Below are 24,945 nucleotides of genomic sequence, written 5' to 3' on the forward strand. Positions count from 1 at the left end.
GGGAATGAGAATTCAGGGAAGGGATAGATTGCGGCTGGTAGGAGGTGGCACTTGAAGTAAAAGCTGAAGAATTTTTTTCCCTTCCCTTGTGTGTACACTAGAGATGGTAATTTGGACTTTGCAGGGAGAGAGACAGAATACTTAAGTGAGAGGAAAGAAGTTGAGCAAATACAGGCATATAGGACTCATTTGGGGAACTGCTAACAATCAAAGTTGGCTGGAGCAGAGCCCATATTAAAGGGAAGGTAGGAGATAATTTAGGAAAGCTAAGTTAGTTGAGACCTTCGATCTCAGCCTATCTAAGAAGCCTGATGTTGTGGAGGGAGACCCTGGTGGCGGATTAGGAATCCTGGACTCCTTTCCAGACACCTGGTAAGGGATGGCAGGGCACCCAGGTGCTAGAGATACACTGGTCTGGGTTCAAATCTCAAAGTTTCCACTTATTAACTCTGTGACATTGAGCAAGTGATTTCCCTTTTCTAGCCTCTAGACTAGACCATGTCTCTAGGTATAAAATTATTTGTTTATAAATTTGGCTGTTGGAAAATGGCAAAGGTTTTTCATAGAAAAGTGTTTTTTAAAAAGTGGAAATGTTTAAAAGCTTGGAAATAACATAATCAAATGAAATAATCAGAGAACTCTTTGGTTTCCATGCCGCTGATAAATGTATATGATTCTAAGGAGACAGATCCCGTCATACTACCTAGGACAGTTTGAAGGAGAAAAAGACTGAAAGCAAGAACATCATTTGACTTTGGACCTAAAGTGAAATGGGGCTATGAAGGAAATTGGTAGCATTTTTTCCGAGAGAGAGAGAAATTTTATGAGAGTTATTACAGTAGAACAATAAAAAGGATTTGGCAGCTGATGGAATATCAGTTCTAAAGATAACAAGCACAGGAAGAATTACTTTGTTTTAATTTACATGCTCTTATATTAAATTATTTAAGTGACCTGATTTAGTGATGACTTTCATTTCTGCACTACTCAATGCATGTGGAGTTTCTAGTGATGTATGTAGATTGGTACATGTTATTGAGCCAAAAAATATTGATTACGGACCTAGTATGTGACAGGTAGTGTTCTATGTGTTGGGGACATCGCAGTGAACAAGAGCGACAAGGTCCTTGCTCTTGCAGGGCTTACACTGCAGGACTCTGACGGAGGGGGAGAGAAACAGCAGACAAATGAAGAAAACGGCAGCTAGAAGAGGAAGTGTTATAAAGATGAATTAAACTGACGTGATGGGGAGAAACTGCGAGGCTGAGCAGAGGGGCTCCTTGAGGAGGATGCCTTCAGGCTGAGAACTGAATGGTTGAAGAAACCAGCAACATGGAGTACCAGTGCAGGAACATTCCAGAAAAAGAAAACAGATAAGCAAAGGTGCAAGGTTGGGGATTATTCCTCGGTGAGTTTCTGGAATTGAAAGAAGCCAGCCTGGCAAGGGCATCATGACTTCGTGGGGGAGTAGACAGAAGTGAGAGGAAAATAGGTGTCAGTTCACAGCCTGGGGCCATCTCCAACAGCCCATTCCTCATCTCGTGGCCTTTACAACCCAGTACTTAACATGCTTCACAGTAAAAGTAGTTAATAAAAGCACACACGTTCTCTTTTTCAACTTTGGGAAAATGTGAAAATGTGAAAACTCTCAATTTTTCAGAGGAGAAAGTTGGGGGTTAAAGATCTTCAGCAACTTGCTCAGGGCCCCCTCAGTTTGTAAATGGCAGGACCAGAACTCTAATCAGGTCTCGCCCTCCAGCCCAGAGCAGTTTCCACTTCCCACAGTGCCACTTTCCTTCTTATGTAACCCTAAAGAATCGCAGTCCCTGACCTCTTCTCAGAGAGCCAAACAGAAGAGTCTAAAACCAGGGATAGACGTTTTAACCAATGACAAAGAGTCCTCTATTTCTGGCTGACAAGGTGCAGGGCTTACTTGCACCAGGGTTTAGGGATAGAGCGTTAGAAGGGAGCAGAGAATTGGTAGAATGATTATGTACTGATTTTCCTTTGCAAAAGGGTCTTACTGCAGCCCTTTGCATTTGTAATCCCACGATTTGATGATTTTGTAACAAAATCAATTTTATGGATCTGGACTGAATGGTATATGCCATAAGAGACTATGGCATTTTAAAACCTGAAATGTGGTGGAAAAGCTGATGTTTACGCATGGCACTGTATTAGCTGTTTCTGCACTTTGCCCCTCCATTAAGTTAACTGCCAGGCCCGGGCCATTACAATCCAGCCTCATCCCTCAATGGCAGCCACCCATTAACTCCGGACATTCTGAGCTTTTCCAACAGAGTCATTTTCAGGGCGGACGGTGGGTAAGCTTTCCTATGAGTGTCTCCTCTCCTTTCTGTTCCCATCTTGTGCCCCCTCTGCTACTTGCAACTCTTGAGTTCTGAACACGCTTGTCTTGAAGCCAGCTGGGGTCTGCTTATGATGCACCCTCAAATCCAGGCACCCGTTTCAGTGAGAACGGTAGTTACAGGGGCATATTGTACTTCTTTTCTCTCAAAAGCAGCATTTGCTGCTTGCCGGGGGCTTTCTGCCCAATGCAGGGGGACGAGGAAGGAGAGTTGGCTGGCTTTTGGGAGGAGATTTTGAGTCGCTTTTCATTGGAGGGGCTCGCTTTTTCCTGAGCCGCCAGACACTGCAGGCTCAACTGAGGCGCGGAGGTGCAATTCAGGCTGGTGAAACAGCGGGGGAAGGCAGGGACAGGCGGGGCTAGCGCGGCTCTGCAGCTGATCACACGCACCAGCACAGACACCGCTCTCCCGCCGCCCCCTGCTCGCGCCTCGCTTCTTCCAACCCGGGCCACAGAGACGCGGACAGGGAGTGGGGGGCCGAGGAGGGAAAGGAAGGCGCCGTGAAGCTGAGGAAAAGCTGGAGCGGCGCTGGTATTTAACCTGAGAGTCTGAGCCGCAGCCCGAGGCTCAACCCCCCCACAGCAGCACCGTGGTCGCCTGCTGGGAGAGCGCGGCGCCAAGGAACCCTCAAGTCCCGCTCCCAAGTCGGTCAGTGCCCGGCGGGCGCGCCAGGAGCCTTCTGGTGGGGGCAGCGTGGTGCCCTCGGGAAGGTGCGGAGCTTGGGGGACCGGCCTTGGCGCCCACCGTGGTACACCAGGAAAAGTGGGGGCGAGCAAAACAGCCTTGCGGGCTGAGTGCAAGGCCAGGCTGCCGCTGCCGCCCGCTGCGCCGCCTCCTGCCCTCTCCCCTCGGGTGAGTGCTCGGCCTTAGCGCCCCGCGGCGTCTCAGCCGAGCGCGGGGGCGGCCTTGGGGCCAGCGAGGGTCCGCCCGAGGGCCCCGGTGGCGCCCGCGCAAACTCGGCGGCCCGCGGACGGCAGGCGGACGCGTCTCTGGAGCCCCGAGCGGGGACTCTTGAGCTCGGAGGGCGAGGGTAGGGGCTGTTGAACCAGTGCCCGGCAGACATGCCTTTGGGCGGGATTTTGGCCAAAAGATAGGAGGCGGGAGCGCCGGGGAGAGCCGGGAGCCGTCCCGGGGGGCGGGCGGTCGGGGAGCGGCGGGGAGGGGGGGAGGGTCTGGTCTGAGCAGGTAGCGCGGCTCCGGCAGCCTGGCGAGTTGACAGGTGGGGTGGCACTCGCTTGTCAACTCATTAATTTTAAAACAGTCAGTTTGGGAGTGCTGCAGGATAGTCGGGAGGGCTGTGGGAAGGCAAGAGGTGGCCTCCGGGATGCCGGTGGTGGGGGGAGAAAAGAGAAGCCTCCAAAAGCTTGGAGGCAAATTTGCGTTTGGGCTCCTGGTCCTTGCAGCCCTTCCGCTTTGAGTGAGGGAAAACACTTTTTTTGTGTGTGTGCGTTAAGACTCAGCGTGGAGAGAAAGCCTCCGTCCCAGGGGAGGAGAGGCGTCTGCAGCGGACAGAGACCGCAGCTACCTGCCGAGTGCGCCCCCCACCCCAGGCGCGCTCTCTTTGGTCCCCCCCTTTCTCTCCCGCCCCCACCTCCTTATTGGTGCTGGTTTGCAGCGCTCGGCTCCTGCGCCTTCGCTTCGCGTTTGAATCTGGCTTGCCCCTCCGTATTATGTCTGCACTCCGAAGGAAATTTGGGGACGATTACCAGGTAGTGACCACCTCGTCCAGCGGCTCGGGCTTGCAGCCCCAGGGGCCGGGCCAGGGCCCGCAGCAGCAGCTTGTGCCCAAGAAGAAGCGGCAGCGGTTCGTGGACAAGAACGGCCGGTGCAATGTTCAGCACGGCAACCTGGGCAGCGAGACGAGCCGCTACCTCTCGGACCTCTTCACCACCCTGGTGGACCTCAAGTGGCGCTGGAACCTCTTCATTTTCATCCTCACCTACACTGTGGCCTGGCTCTTCATGGCGTCCATGTGGTGGGTGATCGCCTACACTCGGGGCGACCTGAACAAAGCCCACGTCGGCAACTATACGCCCTGCGTGGCCAATGTCTATAACTTCCCTTCCGCCTTCCTCTTCTTCATCGAGACCGAGGCCACCATCGGCTATGGCTATCGCTACATCACCGACAAGTGCCCCGAAGGCATCATCCTCTTCCTCTTCCAGTCCATTCTCGGCTCCATCGTGGACGCCTTCCTCATCGGCTGCATGTTCATCAAGATGTCCCAGCCCAAGAAGCGCGCGGAGACCCTTATGTTTAGCGAGCACGCGGTGATCTCCATGAGGGACGGGAAACTCACGCTCATGTTCCGAGTGGGCAACCTACGCAACAGCCACATGGTCTCCGCGCAGATCCGCTGTAAGCTGCTCAAAGTAAGTGCTACCCGCCCCTTCCCCACCTGGCGACCGCCGACCCCCAAACTCGGGAATTAACTCACCTGAGAGCCACCCTCAGGCTCCTAATCTTACCTATCACTGCAGGTAAACTTCCTTTTTTGGGAGGTGGGGTGGGGGGCTGGAGGATGGACAGAGTACAGTTGACAGTTCTGTTCTTTCCCCACTCACTTTCGTGCTTTTATTTTATTTTATTTATTCTTATTTACATTCATCGGATGTGTGCTTGAGTCACTTTCTGGACTAGTGACACTTACGGAGTAATGTTGGCTCCTGGAATCCTGAGGTTCACGAGTGCCCTGTTCTTCGCACCCTTGCTGCTTTGCTCTTTAGAGAGCTTTTGATTTGTTGCCAGTACACGACTCCTAACTTGAAGTATTGAACCTGAACAGCTTTTAGTTTGAAGAAATGGGTGCTGAACTTGCCTCAGTTTTCACTTAGGGCTTTTCTTTACTGTGTTGTCCCCCCCCCCCCAATAAAATTAGCAGGTGAATTATTCCTTTAGACCCAGGAACATTTACACTAACTTTGTCTTTGGTCATCTTTTAAACAAGCACACAGACCAGAGAAGTTTATAAAGTGGAAGAAACAACACCTGGTTTTTTGCAATTTTTATTTTTACTAAATATTTTCCTAGAGAAGTATTCTGTGAAAGCAGGAGTGCTTTTCCTGTAGAGCCTCTTATTAATTTTATTCTTAATTGCCTGTGTCTATGAAGCCTTTATCAATTACAGATTTCACTTGAAGCTTTTCAGCATCCATTAAAGAAGATTGCTTCCTACCATCAGCAGTGTAAACGCTAAAACAAATCGCTCGCGGAGTGATTACTAAAGCGAGGTCCGTCTAGTCGTTAGAGGGCACCACTACAAACAAGAAGAGAAGCCCACTCTCATCATGCACCCAATTAGAGCCTGGGACTGAGGGATACAAGCCCAGCTCTCTGGGTGTCATTGATAATTCGTCTTTTTGAGGGATTCGCCTTAGGTAGTTTTCAAATGTTCGTAAGTTGAAAATGATGACCTCAATACAATCTTAAAGTTTTGAATAGAGAAGCATAACTGATTCAGAACTTAGCAGTAATAAAATGAAAGTCTGATCGGTTTTTAAGCTGAGATTTTGCCTTTGAGATTTCAGTTCTACTCGACAAGTCTGTATTGTTTTACACAGCTCACTTTATGTTGTAGTTCAGAGTGACCCAATGTGCTTTTAAGAAGTTTGGCTCTCGTGTCATTTCCATTTTTCATTTAAGGTCTTACCCTAATTATTCTTGACCATCTGGCTCAGTATAGTGTTAGAATTAAAACAACCCAGTAGTCCTGTCACTCCACACCATATGCATATTTACCCTGCTACAGACAGTAAATATACTGATTGTGTATAGGTTAGTGGAAACATTTCAACCTGGTTCTAATGTATATGTGAATTAAGATAACTCTGAATAAATAATTTGAGTAGGTCATACTCTTTATAATTATCTGCAATTAACTGCATGCAGATTAAGAAAAAATTTAACTTAGCACATCAAACTATGGACCATTATTTGAACTAAATGAGTTGTTTAGATCAGGCTAAACATATTGTAGACTTGTTTGTTGTAGGGGTGTTTGTTGAGTGTGCCCGTTTCTATGAATAGAACAAGATATACAGCCTCTCTCCTTAGGTTAGGCCCACCAAAAACACTCTGTAAATATAGTGCAAAAGTCTCTGTCATAGAATCCATTGCTTCTGTGTCACTTTGAGATTCTTACTGAAGAGTAGTTTATCATATTGGAAATTTAAAATCAGACTTTCAAGGTCAGTTATTGTTGTTTTCTAGTTTTTCAAACATATAGACACATTTATTAAAAAAATATCTTCTTGAGGAAACATGTGTTAGATGTTTTTAGACTTTATCAACTTGTATTTTAACAAAGCCAGAAATAATTAGAACTAATCTACATAGCAGGGTTTTTTTGGTTTGTTTGTTTGTTTTTGTGTATTACAAAGGCACAGTGAATCTGAAGCACCCAGTCCCTACACTGGTTCAGGCCACTGATAATGATTTTTATGTGCAAGGCCATGCACCTCAGATACCATAAAGAGTGTCCTGATTAAAAAAAAGAAAAGATTTCTAGTGTTGGCAAATATGGAGCAAGGTGCTATATTAACACAAGGTGATTAAAAACATCTAATTAAAGCAATATGTATAGTATAATATTGTTATAAAATTCTTTACTTTTGATTTGTTGGGAAGATGTCATTGCTAAAAGTAAAAATGGTTGACATGTGACATCAATTTATATTTAAATAAAATTATGGTGAAATTCTGTCCTGCTTTTTTTGTGAAGGGAGAGGGTTGATCTGTACCAGCTCTTCATGTGGCCAGTTAGTGCAGTTTGCTTGAAGTTGATTTTTCCTGTAGCCATGGTGACTAACATGCATTCTCATAGTTCTTGTCATTTCCTTAGACTTCACTAAAAAGGAGTCATGTTTTATTAGGGAGCTGATAACATTCAGTGAAATTAGAGGGGAGATTCTCCTTCAATAAGTTTCTCTAATTTTCTCTTAGGGACTGAGATGAAGTGACCTAAGACAGCCAACTATATTTTAAAAAACAAGCTACATCTAAATCTTAAAGCAATAATATTTTGATATCAGTGTTATACATTCTTCTTATTAAATATTATTACACACAGTCAGTTTCTTCTCTCAACCTCTTTGACATTTTAAATATAAGATTTATGTATCTTTAATACAGAGAAATATACAGAATTTTAAGGCAACAAACCCATAATATTTAATAAAAGTAATTATAGTCTATATATGGTCTTCTATTATCAAATTAATTTCATTTCTATTTTTCTATTGCTGTTTTCTTATTTGCTAAATAAAATCTTACATATCAGTATTAATATCAGAATTCTATTTGATGACTATAAAGCACTCTCTTTTCTTGTAGAGACAGTAAGAACATGTAATCCTTGCTTCTATGAAATCTTCCATGCATTTAAAAGAAATTCTCTAAGTTTTGAAGGAAGTTTTTCTTTTTCAACTTCTCTGCCTAATTTTTAATTGTTATTAACAAATTTTATTTCAACTCTATTCTTGCCTTCCAAGCTTGGAAATACTGAAATTTATTTCAATATTTAAATATAGATCTTTCAAGTTTATGCTGGTGTGGTCAGTCTTTTTTTTTAATGTAGAAAAAAAGAAAGCAGAATAAATAAAAATTTAAGAATATAATCAAAAGTTATTCTTTAAAATTTATAACATTATTATAAATATAGCTATAGAAAGCTCTTTTAAGATGAGTGTTCTTTCTCTTTTCTTTTCATCCCCATATTGATGTTTTATTTGAATTTTTAATTTATTTTAGTTGTCTTTTTTTTTAACCTAGAATGTAGGGACTAATGATTAACATGGTCATTGTAAGTTAATATAACATGCAGTTTAAAGTTTTAATAAAAGTGCCTGGAATGGGGAGTAGAGACTATTGGTTGAAATGTTGGACCATTAGTAATGTAATGTTGAGTTTGAAAGATTTGGAAATCTCACGCTCTCCTTCCTACAAATCTAATACCAGTGGTTGACTGCCCTAGACTTACACCTTATTAGGGAAAAATTTAAACTTTTTGATACGTTCTTCAAGAATTTGCACATTTACCATCCAGAAACCATCATATTTATATGTACACCTATGTGTGTTTGTGTATGTAGACATTTATATAGACACCCAGTAAAACTTCATTTACCTAATGAACATAAAATCAACTACTGTTAGATCTTATTTTGAAATGAAGAGATAAGGATACATTTTTCTCAGGGAAGTATAATTTTATAACTCCATATTTTTATTCATTGCAAATAGTCATCATCTTTCTTTCCTAGGAGGTCAGCTGTGCAGCCCTTAACTTTCACTTAATGAAAGATAATGGTGCAGTCATCTTGTAATGTCTCACATACGTTATTCTTATACTCACCTTTTTATATGGATATTCAAAATTGGTTGCTATCTGGTTTCCTCATATGAATGTGATCCAGTGCTGATGCAATAAAAAACAAAATTGTCACCTGCAAAGCCAATAAGCTCCTCATCCTTTTCATATGTCTTAACATTTTGTTAATCTTTCAACTGCAATGATTCCTGGATCACCTGATTCTTGACTTTTTATGTGTGTATTTATTAGTCTTCTTTCCATACATTGCACTTAAATGCAGTTATGGTTTTGATGCTATATGACCCTATTTTGTGTGATTGACTCTTCTCTCTTAATTGTTCTTGGCCAATTTGCACTTTAGTTTTAATCCTGAGATAATTAGTTATCTCCTTTTAAAGAAATAAATTCACAAATGAATATCTATTAAAAACTCTTTCTTCTGAATATGATACAAATGATTAGTAAAAATATTCAAGGAGTCTAAGACTGAATCCCCAGAACTCTTGGGGTTAGATCTTATAATGGCCCATGAGTGTCTTAAGTGCATTTTATTATGTCTATAAAAAAAAGGACAGTTCCTATTTAGTCCAGCTTTGCTTTCTCTGACACAAGTACCATAATTTTGTAATAGGTCTAGAACTTGGATTCTTTTTAAAAACTGTAATTATTATTATTTTTTAATAGTAGTAATATGTTGTTTTGTTTGTTTTGTTTTTTATTTTTAATATGGTTCCTGAAAAGTACAGGGTGGCTTGTGAATACAGTGTGAGCAGAAATTAGGACATAAAGACCACAAATAAACAGCAGTAGGCAAGAACAAATGACAAAGGGAGGCAGGAAAAAGCATTAGATGGATTGAAGAGTGGTGAGTAGGAGGAGAACATGCAAGTAGGGTTCCAAATCCTGTCCACAGTTATTATAAATTCCATCAAAAGTCCTCAAGGAATTATAAAGCTATTCTTTCATTTGAATGCTATAAAAGCCTCACAAAATTTATTCCAAGATAAATACATTCCATTCTATAAATTACTTTCTTTTCATAAAAATGAGCATATTTTAATGGGATAATTGGCTTAGCCTTAAATATCTTTATTGTAGACTTGATGTTGGTTATATTTTTTCCACCTGAGTAATGATGGAATTTCAAACTCTAGGAGTCAAAAGAAATATACAGTTTAATTCTAGACAGTCCAGATAAACTTCTAGGTCCACATTCTCCTCTACCTGACCTTAATTTTGGTCCAAGCCCCCAAACCATTGCTAGAACTGCTCTGAGTCACAAGGAATTGTTCTTTATCCTGCTACCCGCTTGTGGCTCATTTCCTAATTTTAAATTCCAGATAGTACTCTGACCTCATTGTGTGTGATTTTCTTCCTGACTTCAGCATATATTCAATGAACACACAGACATACACTTTGCACATTTAAAGAGGAGAAGTGAAATTACAGATAAAATGGTGGGGAGGTGGTAGGCTGGTAGGGCTGCCCTTTCCATCTTCACCTCCTTTTCTTTCTGTTCCTCTCTGGACCACTGTCCCTTGTTGCCTTTTTCAGTGGAGACATCTGAAAGGTGGTGGGGCATGGATCAAGCCTTAGAATACGATAGAAGTACAGCTCAGGAGCCAAATGTTAGTGATTATTATTATTATTTTTTAAAAATTCCTCTAGCTTCCCTCCAAGGTAGGAAAGAGCACAACGGTAATAATTAGAACACAGTTATGGGTTAGAGAGATGGGAGAAAGGCAGCAAAGGGATTATATTGTGAAGTGTGTCCCTGCTGAATGAATGTGGGTAACTGGTCACAAAGCTCCCAGAAGGAGGATGGCCAGATGTGGATCTGCTTATGTCTGGGCAGTTCTGAATGTGTATTCCAGAGTTGTGTGTGTGTGTGTGTGTGTGTGTGTGTGTGTTGTGTGTCTTTGGTTACAGACTCAATATTCTTTTATCTGTAATAAGAAAGCTATCTGTCTCTAAAGAACGTAACCATGATTATTTCTTTCAGGCATCTGTGATTTCTGAATCCTTTTCCACCTATAGTCAGAATTGTAATTAATTATCCTGCAGGCCTTTTTGGACTCTAAGGGAGTTGAAAATCATTTGACATTAGCTGCTTCTTTGGAATTAATACATGTGACTATGAAGTGAGGCACAAACTTTTAAGTTCTAGACATATATCTATATGGCATACAATTGAAATGTATATAATAGAGATACTGCATTTCAATAGCAATATTTTTATTACAGAGAATGAGAAATCATTGCCACAACCTAAATTGTACAAAATCATTTCAAAAATCCATGCTGGTCTACTTATAATTTTTTTGAACAATAAATTTGAGCAAATTTATACCCTAGATTTCCTTGATCTTTTTTCTTACCTCCTAGAACCAATTAGAAAGGCTTTAAAATGGCGGAAAGATCTTTCTTTCTTTCTTTCCAAAAATTATTCTATGAAATTGAAAATAAAAGTAGTTTAGAAGTCATTCTCAAGTCCTAGTGTTTTCAAATTATGTTGTAAATTTTTAAGAATTACCAATTTTCCATGAACTGTTTTCCTTCCACCCTTTCCCCACTTACTCATTCAGTAGTTCCAAGATTCTAAACGATTATTTCATCAAGTAAAGTCAACCTCAGAAATTTCAACAATTTACCACACCAGTCTTAATCTTTAGCAATTATTTTTAATTATTATTGATTCAACCATGTTTAGTCACATATTTTTATCTAGGAAATGGCCATGGTTCTGTGTTCCCTTTGGAATTAGGAGGTTTACAGAGCTAAAGGAGATAATGTAGATCTGGGGCAAAATGCCCTACTAATGAAAGACTTCTTCTTTTATCATAATTCTTAAGATGGATAATACTAAATAAAGATTAAATTAGTTTTAATCTAAATTTTCTCTGCCTATTATCAAAACTTCTGGGTAAAATATGGTAATTGATATTTAAATAAGAGAATCAGAAACGAATGAACCAACAGCGCTACTGATTTATTACATACTCAAGGTACAGATCACAGTTTAATTTTATAAAGGCACATACATAACTCCTCTTTTTCCTTTGTGGACTTTCATGTGTGTATTACAGTTCCTTGGACAAAAGTTCTCTAATTCCACTTATACAAGTTGAGAGGCTTAAAACTAACATAGGCTTTTTTTCCCCCCCTTGTTCCAGAAAATCTGTGGAATTGCACCAGAATTAGAAGAGCCTGGATTAGAATTCCTTGTAAGCCTAGAGTAGAACGTGTATGCTTCTGAAAATGTGTTTGGTAGACATATGTCGATTTCTGGAACATTGTATTTGGCTGAGCATTGGTAAGATAACCTTGCTCAGGCTGGGAGCTCAGACTTCAAACATTTCCAGTGCTCCAGGCACCTGCCACACACCCTTCACTCCTCTAAATAGAAAAGCTTTCTGTTTAGTTCACAATGATTAATAGGCTTCCCAGTCTATTACAGAGACAGAGAAGCAAATAAAAACCAGGGAGGTAAGGATATTGATAGTTGAAATATTTGTTGGCCTAACAAAAAGGAAGAAGACCTGAAAGATAAAATGTTCTGAATTTCTGGATGTATGTAATATCTTAGAGTCATTTAAAGAAAGGTTAAATTTATCCACTGGAAAGTAATTGTCAATGCGTATGTGGGGAATTTCACTTATCTGAAAAATATATAAGGTGGAAAACATCTTTCAAAGAAATGTAGCACGTCCCCCGTAGTATCACATAATAGGTACAGTTGTCAACTTTGTTTCTGCCAAGACCTGGATAGGATATAAAGCATTGGTGGCGGAGGGGGCACAAAGGCATAATTTTGAGGACATAGAACACATTTTAAAATCCGAATATAACGTGGAATCTGAATGGAACAGATTCATGCATATTTAAGTCTAAATTACCTACATGTGAATTAACTGCTTTGCTGAAAATAAAGTATTTCTTAGTCTAGGTTGGCATTCTCCTGATAGCCTGTTTCTAGGCCATTTCTTTTTATGGGTTGTTGAATGATCAGAAAATATGGAAGCTAATACCTTACTCTGTAAATGAGGCACTAGTATAAATAACAAATACATAGATAAGGAAGATGGATTTTAGTTTTGGTGTATGTATATAAAAACTAGAAAAATATATCTTCTTTCAGGGAAATTATTTTAAAATAAATGGGAAATTGAGTTTAAGAAATTACGTTTGTGAATATTTTTACTTCATGCAGAAAAAGCAGAGCTTAGAATAGTTAGTAAAATGACCCAAATTCTGTTCATTAATAACATCAGAATACCACCTTGTGTTTATATAGCACCTGTTTCTTAGTAGGTAGCAGAACAATGACACAGGGGTTTTGTTTTTATTTATTTTTTTTTGTGTTTGGCTTTCATTTTGTTATGTTAATCAATACTTGTTTGACTGTGTAGTTGGAAGCATGACGATCTCATCCATATATTACCAGTTTGAGAATATATTTAGAAAGACATGTGACTTCTGCTGGTTTAGAAATGCCTAATTTTCTCCAACATTAGTTGTTAAAGCTGCTATTTTTATTGTACTATCAGGTTTTTCCAAGTTTTTTTTTTTTTTCCTGATCAGTAATTGTTTTCTTTTTTTTTTTTTTTTTAAATCAGTCAACTACTCACAAAGCAGAGAAGATAAATAGTCTCAGTATTTTCACTGGATTTTTTTTTCCTGCGCTAATAAAAGTCCTGAGTAGCACTGATTACAAAGTAGCCTCTGTAATTGACTAATTCTGCTTTTGAGACTCAGCAGTTGCTACCATAACAATCCGCCACCATCTTGAAACTCTTGGTTCCATGTTACTACGGAGGACATCTTACTAAACCATATTTTTCAGTGTTTTCAGACTCATTTACAAAGCCAGTGTCTTTTTTGGAACTCTGAAAGTAAGGATTTTTCTCTTCAAACTACCGATTCATTGGAGAAACTAATGTTACAGATTCTGTTTTGTTTATTACATTAGCTTTGAAAGAGTCTCTTAAAATATATTGGGTTCTTCCAATTCCCATTTGGTCCGCAACAAGCCTCCACCACCACAGTGTTTCTGTATGCAACTGCTTAATCCAGCTTTTATTTTATTAGCATCATCATATAAACTTAAATATTTGCTTACACATGATCCTTATAAGTAACAGATTTGAAAAATGAATAGAAAAGAAAGATGAGTTTACATTCATGGTTTGCTAATTGTTAATAGTCATATTTAATTTTCTTTGTAGCATGCACGCGGTTTATTGAATTGAGCTTTACCATAATTCATACTGAATGCCACTGCCTTATGGAAGTTTTAGTAAATTATGTTTGTATAATACAGATTTTTTTAAACTGCATTATTGTTTAAAGAAATTCAGTTTAGCATAAATTTTTCACTTTTGTTACAATTCATAAAATAAGTAGAGAAATTAACAATTTTAATGCAGTTTATTATTAGGAGTTTAAAAGCCACTAGCTAACAGCATCTGCCTTTTATTTTTATTATGTGAGCTGTTGTGTATATAACATCCTTCATACAATAACCTCTTCATTCTTCTATTCTAATTTATATCTATTTGTTACTTACCAAACGTCCTGGAAAAATAACTTCTTATGTTGCTTTGTCACAATGCAATAAACCTGTTTTAAAATTATGATCAACCTTTTTGGCTTTAACAAACTTTATAAGAATTGCCCACATATTTGCTTTGCGAGGAAAAAACATCTGGCATGCAATGAGTTATCCTTTAGTGATTTATGTCAAGCAGTAGCACATGTACACTCAGTTCCACAGTTTGTGTTAACAGCTATTGTTGGACCAGGCATTTCTCCAAAGCTCATGAGTTAGGGAATGGTAATTATAGTAAGTCGTATATTATAAATAATGCATGTATGTTCCGTATGAGCTGTGTGGGATTTCGGCCCATTTGCTAGAACATAGCTGCATAATGATTTGTTTGGATTTTGTTGCAGATGATTGATAGTGCAGAATTTTGGCAATGATGTAAATTACTGTTGGGCTGCCTTGAAAATTTCAGTACAAGTGGTGATTTCTTCTCTTTTTCTGTGTGCTTGTCTAGTCTCGGCAGACACCTGAGGGTGAGTTCCTTCCCCTTGATCAACTTGAACTGGATGTAGGTTTTAGTACAGGGGCAGATCAACTTTTTCTTGTTTCCCCCCTCACAATTTGCCACGTGATCGATGCCAAAAGCCCCTTTTATGACCTATCCCAGCGAAGCATGCAAAGTGAACAGTTCGAGATTGTCGTCATCCTAGAAGGCATTGTGGAAACAACTGGTGAGTAAAAACATAGATATGACATCAAGTTTCTTTATTCCATAATAATATTATATTTATATGCACAAGACCTATCATGGATTGGGTTAAATGTCTCAGTTTGCAACAATGAAAGTAATGACTTGCCTCTTATTTCTTTTTAACATTAAGTTGATACTGCTTGGAAAATGAAGATTTACTGTTGCCATGATTGCATAAGTAATGTTAACTCAGAAATACTTACTGAAAAAAAAAAAAAAAGGGAAATTGAGATGACTCCTAGAAATGATTATGATGTTCTAGTTTAATTGCAGACTTGGATTTCCTATAATCATTTTTTTTTTATAAAGATTTAAGGTTAAAATAAATTCAGGATAATTAGTGAGCAGCCTGAACTCAACATGCATATTCTTGCCTTAGGGATGGTGATTCGTGTGTCATTGATAGAGCTTTGATATGCTACTATGTGCAACCTCAGTGGAAAATTCTGTGTGTGTGTGAGCGTGTGCTAAAGCAGCATTTTAATTTCAAAGTGGGTCAGTAGATTTCCCCAGCTGAACCTTGAACAAAACATTTTTAAAAGGAGATTTTTCTCCTTTTTCTGCTTTAGTGTAGCTGTGTGCTGTCTGTTTTTCCTTAAGATGCTGTATAATGCTGGTATGCCCTGAATACTCACAATTTGCTACTCCCTGAGGAGAATAAGGTTGGCAAAGGAAAAAAAACAATAAATCAGAGTGTATTATTTGCAGCCTGAGTATTGCCAGTTGATTTGGAACCTGCTGGAAGTTTGAGACTAATAATGGAATATCTACATAATTGTATCTATCTAGCTGTCTATTTGTCTATCTTGAGTTTTACCCTTTCTACAAGTAATAAGAAGGTATGAAGTATTTTCGCTCTCAATTTTTTTCTCCCAGTTTCATTCTAATGATCTTAAAATGCTAATTATTATGTGTAAACTATAGAATTGAAAGTAACACGGGGAATAACATAGATACATTCAAGCCTTGTACCAAGGTGGGAGGAGTTACATAATGAAGGAATCTCCCACCCTGATACAAAGCTTTGTTGGAGCAGGGGTGGGGGGGGGCTAGCTGTTGTGATCTTTGTACACGTCTTACATCACACCTATTTGAAATTTGGGCAAGATGCTTAATCTCCATAAGCTTCTTTTCCTTCTCTTTAAAAGGGGAATAATGTAATAACCACCGTGAAGCTGCTTGTTGTATCACTATTATTTTATTATCATTAGTGCTTCACTTTAAAAATTAATATTTTGAGGATGGTGAGTAAAGACATAACTCATCAACCTATATCTGGAATTTGATTTCAGTCGCTAATTTTATGGTTTAAATTGTCTAGTTTTTAACTTAAAAATTGAAATGATGTCACAGTCTATTTCTAAAATATATATTGATAAATAATGAAACCAATTTATAAAGCTTTTTTCAAGAGATCTTTACATTTAAATTTTAATTTTTATTCATCTCACTTATTGAAGTAATAACATATTGTTAAAGCTTAAACAGCAGATGTTTTTATTGATTTATTTTTTAGAGTATACAGTTTTGTCTTCGACACACCTGATTATAGTTTACTAATTGCTTATTATTTTAATAACTCCCATGAGCGAGGTTTGTTTCACTTGACACCCTTAGCAATCTTTCATTAGTTTTATTTGTCTATCCATCCATCCATCCATTTTTCCTACTTATCCCTAGTGTATATTCCTAAGACAGAAAAATTTTCCACAAAATCATAGTGCAATTAAGAAAAAAATCAGGATTTTAAACAGTGATACAATGCTATTACTTGGCTCATAGTCCACATTCAAATTTTATCAGTTGGCCTAGTCATTTCCATCATAGCTATTTTTTCCCTGGTTCAACATCAATTTAAAGATGATGCCCTCGCTTGGTTACTTGTCTTCTCAGTCTCCAGATGGAATGGCTCCTCGGCCTCACTGTCTGTTCTTGACCTTGATACGCTTGAAGAGTACAGGCCAGGCAGGTATTCTGTAGAATGTCTCTCAATGTGGATTTGTCTGAGTTTTCCTTATTCATTAATTCTTTTCATTTTTGACTTCTACATGGGCATCTTAATGGAATATTGAAGCAGATTGTTTTTAAAATATGCATATGTATTCTTGACTCAACTGATGCTATGTGTCTTCATCAGAATTCAGAGGATCATGGTTAGTAACTGATATTCTACATAAGGTCATTTGGAGTTTTGTAATATTAAATTATTCATCAGAACTGTAGATTTTATTTTAACATTTCTCCTTCCTCCTTTTTTCTTTTTTAAATAATGAACTGGCAGAGACTATTCTCCACAGAAAATGTGAAAACTTGTCTGAATTTCTTATTTGGAGATTGCCTTTTATGAAGAAGATATTAAAGTCTGCTTCCTCTTAACCTCTTAACTAAGCCTGTTTTCTAGATCTAATATAGCAAATCACAGCAGAAACATTACTCATAATTTATATAATTTATTTGGTGGAAAATTTATCTGACATTTTATTTGTGTATATGCCCTAATTAAATCACATACTGTTCAAACTCTGTAAAATCTGTCTGTATTTCCAGACCTCCCAGGGTCTGGTAAAATAACATAAATGTGTTTAAGTCTATATCATTTAAAACTTTACTGAGATTTATTTAGTTTCATTTTTCAGGATGTTTTCTCCTTTATCTTTCCATTTACAATATTTTTCATAATATTTATTGCTTAGAATAATACAGATATGATCCTTTGGGATGTTTTGAGACAACACTAATACTAGTTTAGCTTTCATGTTTTTTGCTACACAGGCTTGTGACTAAATGTTTACTCAATGTAACTTTCCATCATATTTGGCATTAATACTAAGTTTTTATCATTCGTTCATTAATTAGATATGTAATTGAATGTATGCTGTGTGCTTGAAAGTCTTTGAAATGCTGGCAATATAGTGGTGACCAAGGTGGGCAGAATGAATCCCCTTCCTCATGAAGTTTCTATTCTAATTGAAGGAGGCAGGCTGCACAACAAAAAGACAAATAAGCAAGTATTATCAGATAGTAATGTGTCCTGAATACAAACCAAAACAAAACAAGACGATGGAATAGAAAGATTTTATCCCAGGCTTAAGTGGACAGTTAGGAAAGGTGTCTCTGAGAAGGTGACACATCAGCGGAGACCTGCCTGTCAAGAAGGACCCCCTCCCAGCTGCAGGGAAAGGGTGGCAGATGCTGAGAAACAGCTGGTGCAAAGGTCCTGAGTTGAGAACCAGCTTGATCAATTCCAGGAACTGAAAGAAGGCGGTGGTGGTTAGAGCAGAGTGAACAGTGTGGAGACTGGGGTAAAAGGAGTCAGAGAGTTGGGGGCATCTCTACAAGACAGAGGATTGCATCAGATTCACAGAAAGAGTTGAGATTCCATTAAAAAGCAAAGACTGCATTTATATGATAGAGTAATATTTAGTCATCTCAAACTGTATCTAACAAAACACACATTTTTTTTTCTAGTGGGTTGCTTGTAGTTTATTTAAAAACGATTGACCCCAATGTCTAGGAAATGTGTAAAACTTTAGACAGTTACTACTTCTTCATCTTAATGATCCTACCCACACAGCACCTCGCCCCTCCCCGATTGCTCACTTCACAGCAGTCCTCCGATAAGAATCTTCTGATCTCATTTAGTTTTTGCTTCTTCCCTTCCTGTAGTCTCAGCAGGTGGTGGCGGTGGAGAGGGGGGGGATGAAAAATTAGAAGCTTCCTCATTTCTTTGAAAGTTTCGGCTTTCTGCTTGAGACTCACAATCATTACTTTCCCCACTTCCTTGGAAATACTCCTTGGTGATCAGATTTCAGGGATTGTTGCTTGCTTTGCTTCAGATGAGTTGGGCTTTTCCTTCTAACAAGGAACACAGAATTTGCCTCTTCATGACTAACCTTTGCTTCTCTGCTCATGTGGCAAATTTCTAAGCATAGGTTACCTCTAAGTCTTGCTCTCTTTGCCACTTCTCCCAGGAGGGAGAGCACTGCTAGAGGCAAACAGCATTGCAGATTTGACTCATTAGAACTTGATGCTTTCAAACTTCAATCTGCTCTCTGCTGCTATTTGGCAGTCTTCTTAATTGTCTTTTCTGCACTCCCAGGCTGTCTCCCCATGGGATCTATTTCAGACCTTTTCTCTCGCTCCATGCCCCCGGTCCCAGCTGTCCTGTCCCTTCCTTGGCATACCATCTCTCCACCTAGTCTACCAAAAAGAATGTGACACTTCCATTTTTATACTCTCATTTTTACTCTCTGTATCCTTTCCTTGTGGTTATCTTCTCTTTCTCTTCCCTGGTGTTGGTGTGGAAAGTGCCCCAATTCTTCTCCAAAACCATCTGCTTTATCGCTGTGTTTTGCATCACCTGTGACTTAGGCTCTGATACTTAACATACCTAATACTTCAAACCCTTTGACTCTAGTTGCTCTCAAAAATGTCCAGGTCTTTCTTCATGAAAAACATGCAAAATCCCATCATTCTTTCCTTTATACTCAAGGTTCTTTCTGGGATTCAGAGACACCACATTCTGCCTCTCTTTTTCTGTTTTCTTTAGTTTATATTTTCCAGTTGCTCCTTATACCCTGCCTGGCTGCCTCTTGCTCCTCCTCCTCTCTCCTATCAGGGTTCACCCTTGCCTTCTTTTGTTTTGAATCTGGATACTTGCTTTTCTTAAATTTTTTTTTTTTTTTTTAAAGAAAGCAGTTACATGTCTAAGAGGTGAGGCAGGTAACTCTCCAAATAAAACTGTTTGAGAGAAATCATTACTGCAATGCTTTTAGTAATCTTCTTGGCAATATAAACAGGTTTATGTCTTTCATCTCTTGGACTCCTCTGCTTAATGCTCAGCGAGTTCTTGTTTGTTTGTTTGTTTGTTTTTAATGAATGTACGATGTACTCACAAGTCCATCATTCCTTTTTTCTCCAGCTATGAAATCTCTCACCAGCTATGGCTTTGTGTGTGCCATTAATTTCTAGAACATTTTTTCCACTTGGGTGTCACTATTTTAACTCAGAGTCAACTTGTCTAAATGCCAAGTAATTCCTCTTATCCTCATCTGGGAAGTTGATTCGTTGTTCATGCCAGAGATCCACGTTGGGCACCTATTACAAGCTAAACAGTATCTAGACCCTTGGGGGCACATTAGTTAACAAAACAAAATTCTTGCCCTTGTGGGGACTTACATTCTTATACAGGAATCGGTCAGCAAAATGAAGACGTGCCTCATCTAGAATGTCAGAGAATGATAAGTGCTGTGGGAAAAAAATAGAGCAAAGAGAGAGGGACTGGGAGTGGGGGAAGTCAGGGTAGGCTGCAATGAAAAGATGACATTTAAGTCCAAACGCAGTATCTTGAGCAAAGCAGATACCTGGGAGAAGGAAGCTCCAAAGGACTAGGCACTTGGCTGCTGCTGTCTCTTAGAGATGTCTTACAATTCAACTCTCCTCTTTAAAGTCACCTAATAATAATACTTCTAAATTACAGCAGTTGTCTCAGGAATGGGTTAAGTAGGTCTAGAGTATCTGCTTATATGCAGATTGTGCACCATTGTATGGTTGCCTGGTGAATTTGCCTACAACCCTAGTTTCATGATATATCTATGCTCAAACATCCCTGATGCCTGCCAATCAAAATACATGTGTTTCTTCCTGAAAAAATTAGGCTGCTCTACTTCCTGTAATGTCCATACACTGATGCTCACTGCTTGACTCTCCTGTCTGCCGTAGTACCATTGTCGCTGCCTAGGATAGCTTTTCTGTCTTCTCTCACGTGGCTTGACAGCTGCCATGCTTGTTCAGTCTGGGCCCTTTAGTCCATGTGCATTCCTTTAATAACTTTTAAAAAACTGTTTTTACTATGAAAGGGCTATTAAGCAATGCTCATTATAGAAGAAACTTTTAACAATACAAATATAGAAAATGAAAACTTTACTCTTAATTTCAGCTGCTGTACAGTTAGCATAGTGGTCATTAGCCTTCCAGGTGTCTGCATTCAGATGTGTTGTTATTATGCTGCACGTGCCGTTTTATAACTTGCTCTGTTGTATAATGTGTTGTTAATACCTTTCATGTCAGATTACAGTTCTGCACCATTCATCTCAGTGGCTTTATTGTGTGCTAATTGTGTATCTATTTTAATTTTTTATTACCTATCTCCTACTCTGAGATTTTTAGGCATTTTCTTTTTAATGAGCTAGATACTCTTATAGTCCATAGTTTTAATTTATTTACCACCAACTTTAATATTCTATGTAAATTCTTAGAGATGGAAGTCCTGGGTAAAGTCCTGGGTAACTCTGTTGGCTTTTAATGTTTATGTCAGCTATACAGAAAGTTGATACCAATTTACAACTGTATATGAAGGTGCCCATTTCCTCCTACCCTTGCCAACAATGGATATTATAATTGGTTTTATTTTTTTCCAATTTGACGTGATTTATTCTTTTTGATTACTAGCAAGGTTGAAATTATTTTATTGGCTATGAATCTTATTTCATGACTTTTCAGTTAATATTGCTCATTTTGCTTGCAATTCATTTTATGCATATTAAAACACATTATTTTAAAAGAAAACATACTCCTAGTAGTCTGTACTATTATCACAATTTTTCTTTATGTATATATACATGTATAATTTTTTCTTACTCATCTTCTATGTGCTTTATTACATCTGTAGATAAACTGTAGAGTGCCAAGATTGATTGAGGACTTTGTTTTGTGGCTGTATTTTCTTTTCCGTATGTTATAGATCCCAAAAGGTGGCAGGTACCAGTACACACAACTGATCTTTTCATTGTTATTGTTAACTGATTTTAATAGAGTTGCTTTATTAAATTTATTTAATAGAGTTGCTTATAGGCTTGCTTTCTGAGTCACAAATTTTTTATAGGAAATTAATCAACAAATGCATGTTGATTATCCATGTTATGGTAGGTATAAGACAGTGCAAAGATGATTGAGGAGAAAGCCCACAGACCAAAGGGAGAAAGAAGTTGAGCTGAATTGAGTATTAACAATATGTGCTCAAACAGATGTATGTCAGGCTACAGTACAGTACAGGCCTAGAGTAGTGGTCCCTGATGGATTTGTTCTGAGGGAGTTCTGAGAGGCCCCCTGAAAGGACACAGCATGAGGTAAGATAAGAAGGTGAAGGTCGTTGAGAGGGTTAAGAGAGCTGGGCATCCTGGCCCAAGGGACAGCAAATGAGAGTTCATTTTGTTAGAGGGGTCAAATAGTTGGGTATGGTCCAAGTATGGAGCAGGTGGAGGGAAATTGGCTGGAGATGAGCCTATCCTTGAGGCATAGTTTGAACCTAATTCTACAAGCAATAAAGCCCTTGAAGGGTTTTAAGCAGGAAAATGCCATGATCACATTTGCATGATGAAAAGAACCGTCTGGCTGCAGGTGGAGGATGGATTGTTTGGGGCTGAGACCGGAGACAGACCAGTTATTAGGCTGTTTCAATTGGCCAGACCAGAGGTAATTGGGTCCTGCATGAAACTGTCTGGCTCAGGCAACTCTGTGACTGTTGAAAGTAATGAAAAAGGCCTCTGGTTCCAAAGCCGTTACTTATGATTAAACAGGAATGGGAAAAAAGTGTTCCAGGATCCTTCCCACTGAAGTTTTGCAGCTTACTTAGAAGCAGCTGTGACACCCAAAGAAACAAAAGACAAATTGATAAAAATAAATAAAACAGCATGAACAGGCCACTGACTCTTCTCCTACTAGTGAGATTTTCTAGTGAATAAATCACAGAGCAGAAACTCAACTTGGGGATAATTGAAATGGGCCTACAGGTTTCCTCTATGAATGATTCCCCAATATTTAGCTTAATTATTTGTAATTAATCATTATACTTTAATGATTCTTCAGACACTAGTGATCAGCAAACCCCTAGTATTATTGCAAATGAGGTAGTGATACAGGAGAATGGGGCCAGAGACAATGGGTGTGTCCCTAGGTCGTACCCTGCCGAAGTGAGGGTCCTTGGCTTCACACAAGAAAGAATTCAAGAGCGAGCCATAGTTGAGTCCAAGTAGGTTTATTCAGGGAGATACACACTCCATAGACAGAGTGCAGGCCGTCTCAGAAGGCCAGAGAGGCCACGAGGCTTGGGGTGTTTAGTTTAAGGTAAAAGTAGATACACACTCCATAGACGGAATGTGGGCTGTCTCAGAAAGCAGGAGAGAGTGACCACAAGGTGTGGGGGTGTTCGTTTTTATGGGCTCGGGAACTTCATATGCTGACAAGTGGGAGGACTGTTCTGACTACTTTGGGGGAATGGCGGGGATTCCCAGAAATTGGGCCGTCACCCACTTTTCGACCTTTTATGGTCAGCCTTGAATCAGTCATGGCACCAGTTGGCGTGCCATTTAGTATGCTGCTGTATCACAGTGAGCATATACTGAAGCTCAGAGTCTACGGGGGGTTAAACCTTCTGCCGTCTTGGTGCCAGTGCACTGTGTCATTCTTTTAAGGGTTGTGCCCTGCCCCCCACCCCCACCCCGTCTCAGTAGTACTCTGCAGACCACTGGAAAATCTATTCATCCTTCTTCATGGCAAGTTCTGAATCATTAGCCTGTGAGCTCTTCATCTGTGCTGCAGTTAGGACCTAAATCAGAGATGTCTTGATTTACCTCTGGTTTTCCTGTTCCTGCCCAGATTACTGTTACCTTTTAAGGTAACTGCTTAAAGTAAACTAGTTTCAGAAGACTTTACACCTTGCTAAGCAAAAGTCCATGATCCATGGATCTGTATATATGGAAAATCTCAAAGTACCCTCCCAATAACTTCTGTGATCATATATGTTTAAACTATTCACTGCTTCTTAATTGTGATATTTTTCTCTTTTAGAGATACCATTTAAATAATTTGTTGAGTCAAAATAAAACTCAACTTTTTGAAAACCATAGATTCTTTTTCACTATAAGACAACTTTTTATGAGTAATTCCTAAATAAAACCCTGCTTTGTCATTTTCTTTTTGGGTGTTATAGATATTTTTCCAAGGTCTTTAAAAAATTAATGTCTAACTACTGAAACATGAAGTAGGATGACTCTTTCCATTTGCCTGCAACTGAAAGATTTTCTGGGACATGAGGCTTTCAGGGCTCAACCAGGAGCTCTGAGTAAACTGGAGTGCTTAGTCACCCCACGTGGCAGTCGGAAATGTTTGTTAAGCCTTCCTCAATGCCTGCTTCAGCTTAATTGAGAAGTTTGCTTTATTGGTGGTGGAATAGGTCTTTTCAAACTTATGATTGGAGTTACTCCATTGTTTTCCTTACTCTGCCTTTGTCAACACTGAAGTCTCAAAAATTCTTAAAAAGAGTATATTTTCTCTATTATTTTCATTGCTGTGTTTCATAGACTATTTAATTAATACAATCCTTAGCATCTTAGAATGGAAGTTTTTCAGTTGTGCAGGAGGTTGGTGTGGGTAAATTACTAGGCGTGAGGGTGAGTTGGGGAGGGTTGACACTGTGTTTGTCATAAATTTGCCTATAGTTGGTATGAATAAAAGAAATCAGCAGACCGTATGGATAATCTAGTTGTTAAATATAAACACGGGGGATTGTAATTAATTGGGGAAAGCAGTTTTGGTTAAGATGTGGCATAGTCCAGTGACAAGAAACTTCATTTAGAAGTTAGACATTAACTAATTTTCAGAGATTTTTAAAGTAAAGTCCTGGGACTACCTGACTTGGAATCCCATGGGATGCTTATTAAAATGCTGACTTTGGGGCCCTCGCCTAGACTTACAGTGTTTGTGAACCAGGAAAATTGCATTTGTAATATGCACCCAAGTGATTCTTACAAGAATATTAAAATTTGAGAACTCCTATTTCCAGCAACTAGTAAAGACACTAATATTTATTGAATTAACTACCCAAATGAAATCTACCACACTGACATGTGATAAAAATGAAAGAGAACATAGGTCTCTAAATTGCTGAAGTCTTCAGAGATGAAGCTTTGTG

At 39.0% G+C, this 24,945-nt stretch overlaps 1 protein-coding gene across 5 annotated transcripts in view; it reads left to right on the forward strand.

Moving 5' to 3' along the window:
• Nucleotides 1–2,705: 2,705 nt before the first annotated feature.
• KCNJ3 (potassium inwardly rectifying channel subfamily J member 3) overlaps nucleotides 2,706–24,945 on the forward strand; it is a 123,680-nt gene continuing 101,440 nt past the window's right edge. For 4 of the 5 annotated variants that reach the window (XM_006193588.3, XM_032479457.1, XM_032479459.1 and 1 more), the window contains exons 1-2: nucleotides 2,706–4,741; nucleotides 14,739–14,955. In XM_006193588.3, the coding sequence (XP_006193650.2) occupies nucleotides 4,040–4,741; nucleotides 14,739–14,955 (919 nt within the window). In that variant the 5' untranslated portion in view covers nucleotides 2,706–4,039. The remainder of the gene's footprint in view (nucleotides 4,742–14,738; nucleotides 14,956–24,945) is intronic. The other variant, XM_032479460.1, reaches the window with a different exon arrangement.

The sequence above is a fragment of the Camelus ferus genome, chromosome 5, assembly GCF_009834535.1.
Source record: "Camelus ferus isolate YT-003-E chromosome 5, BCGSAC_Cfer_1.0, whole genome shotgun sequence".
Lineage (NCBI taxonomy): Eukaryota > Metazoa > Chordata > Mammalia > Artiodactyla > Camelidae > Camelus > Camelus ferus.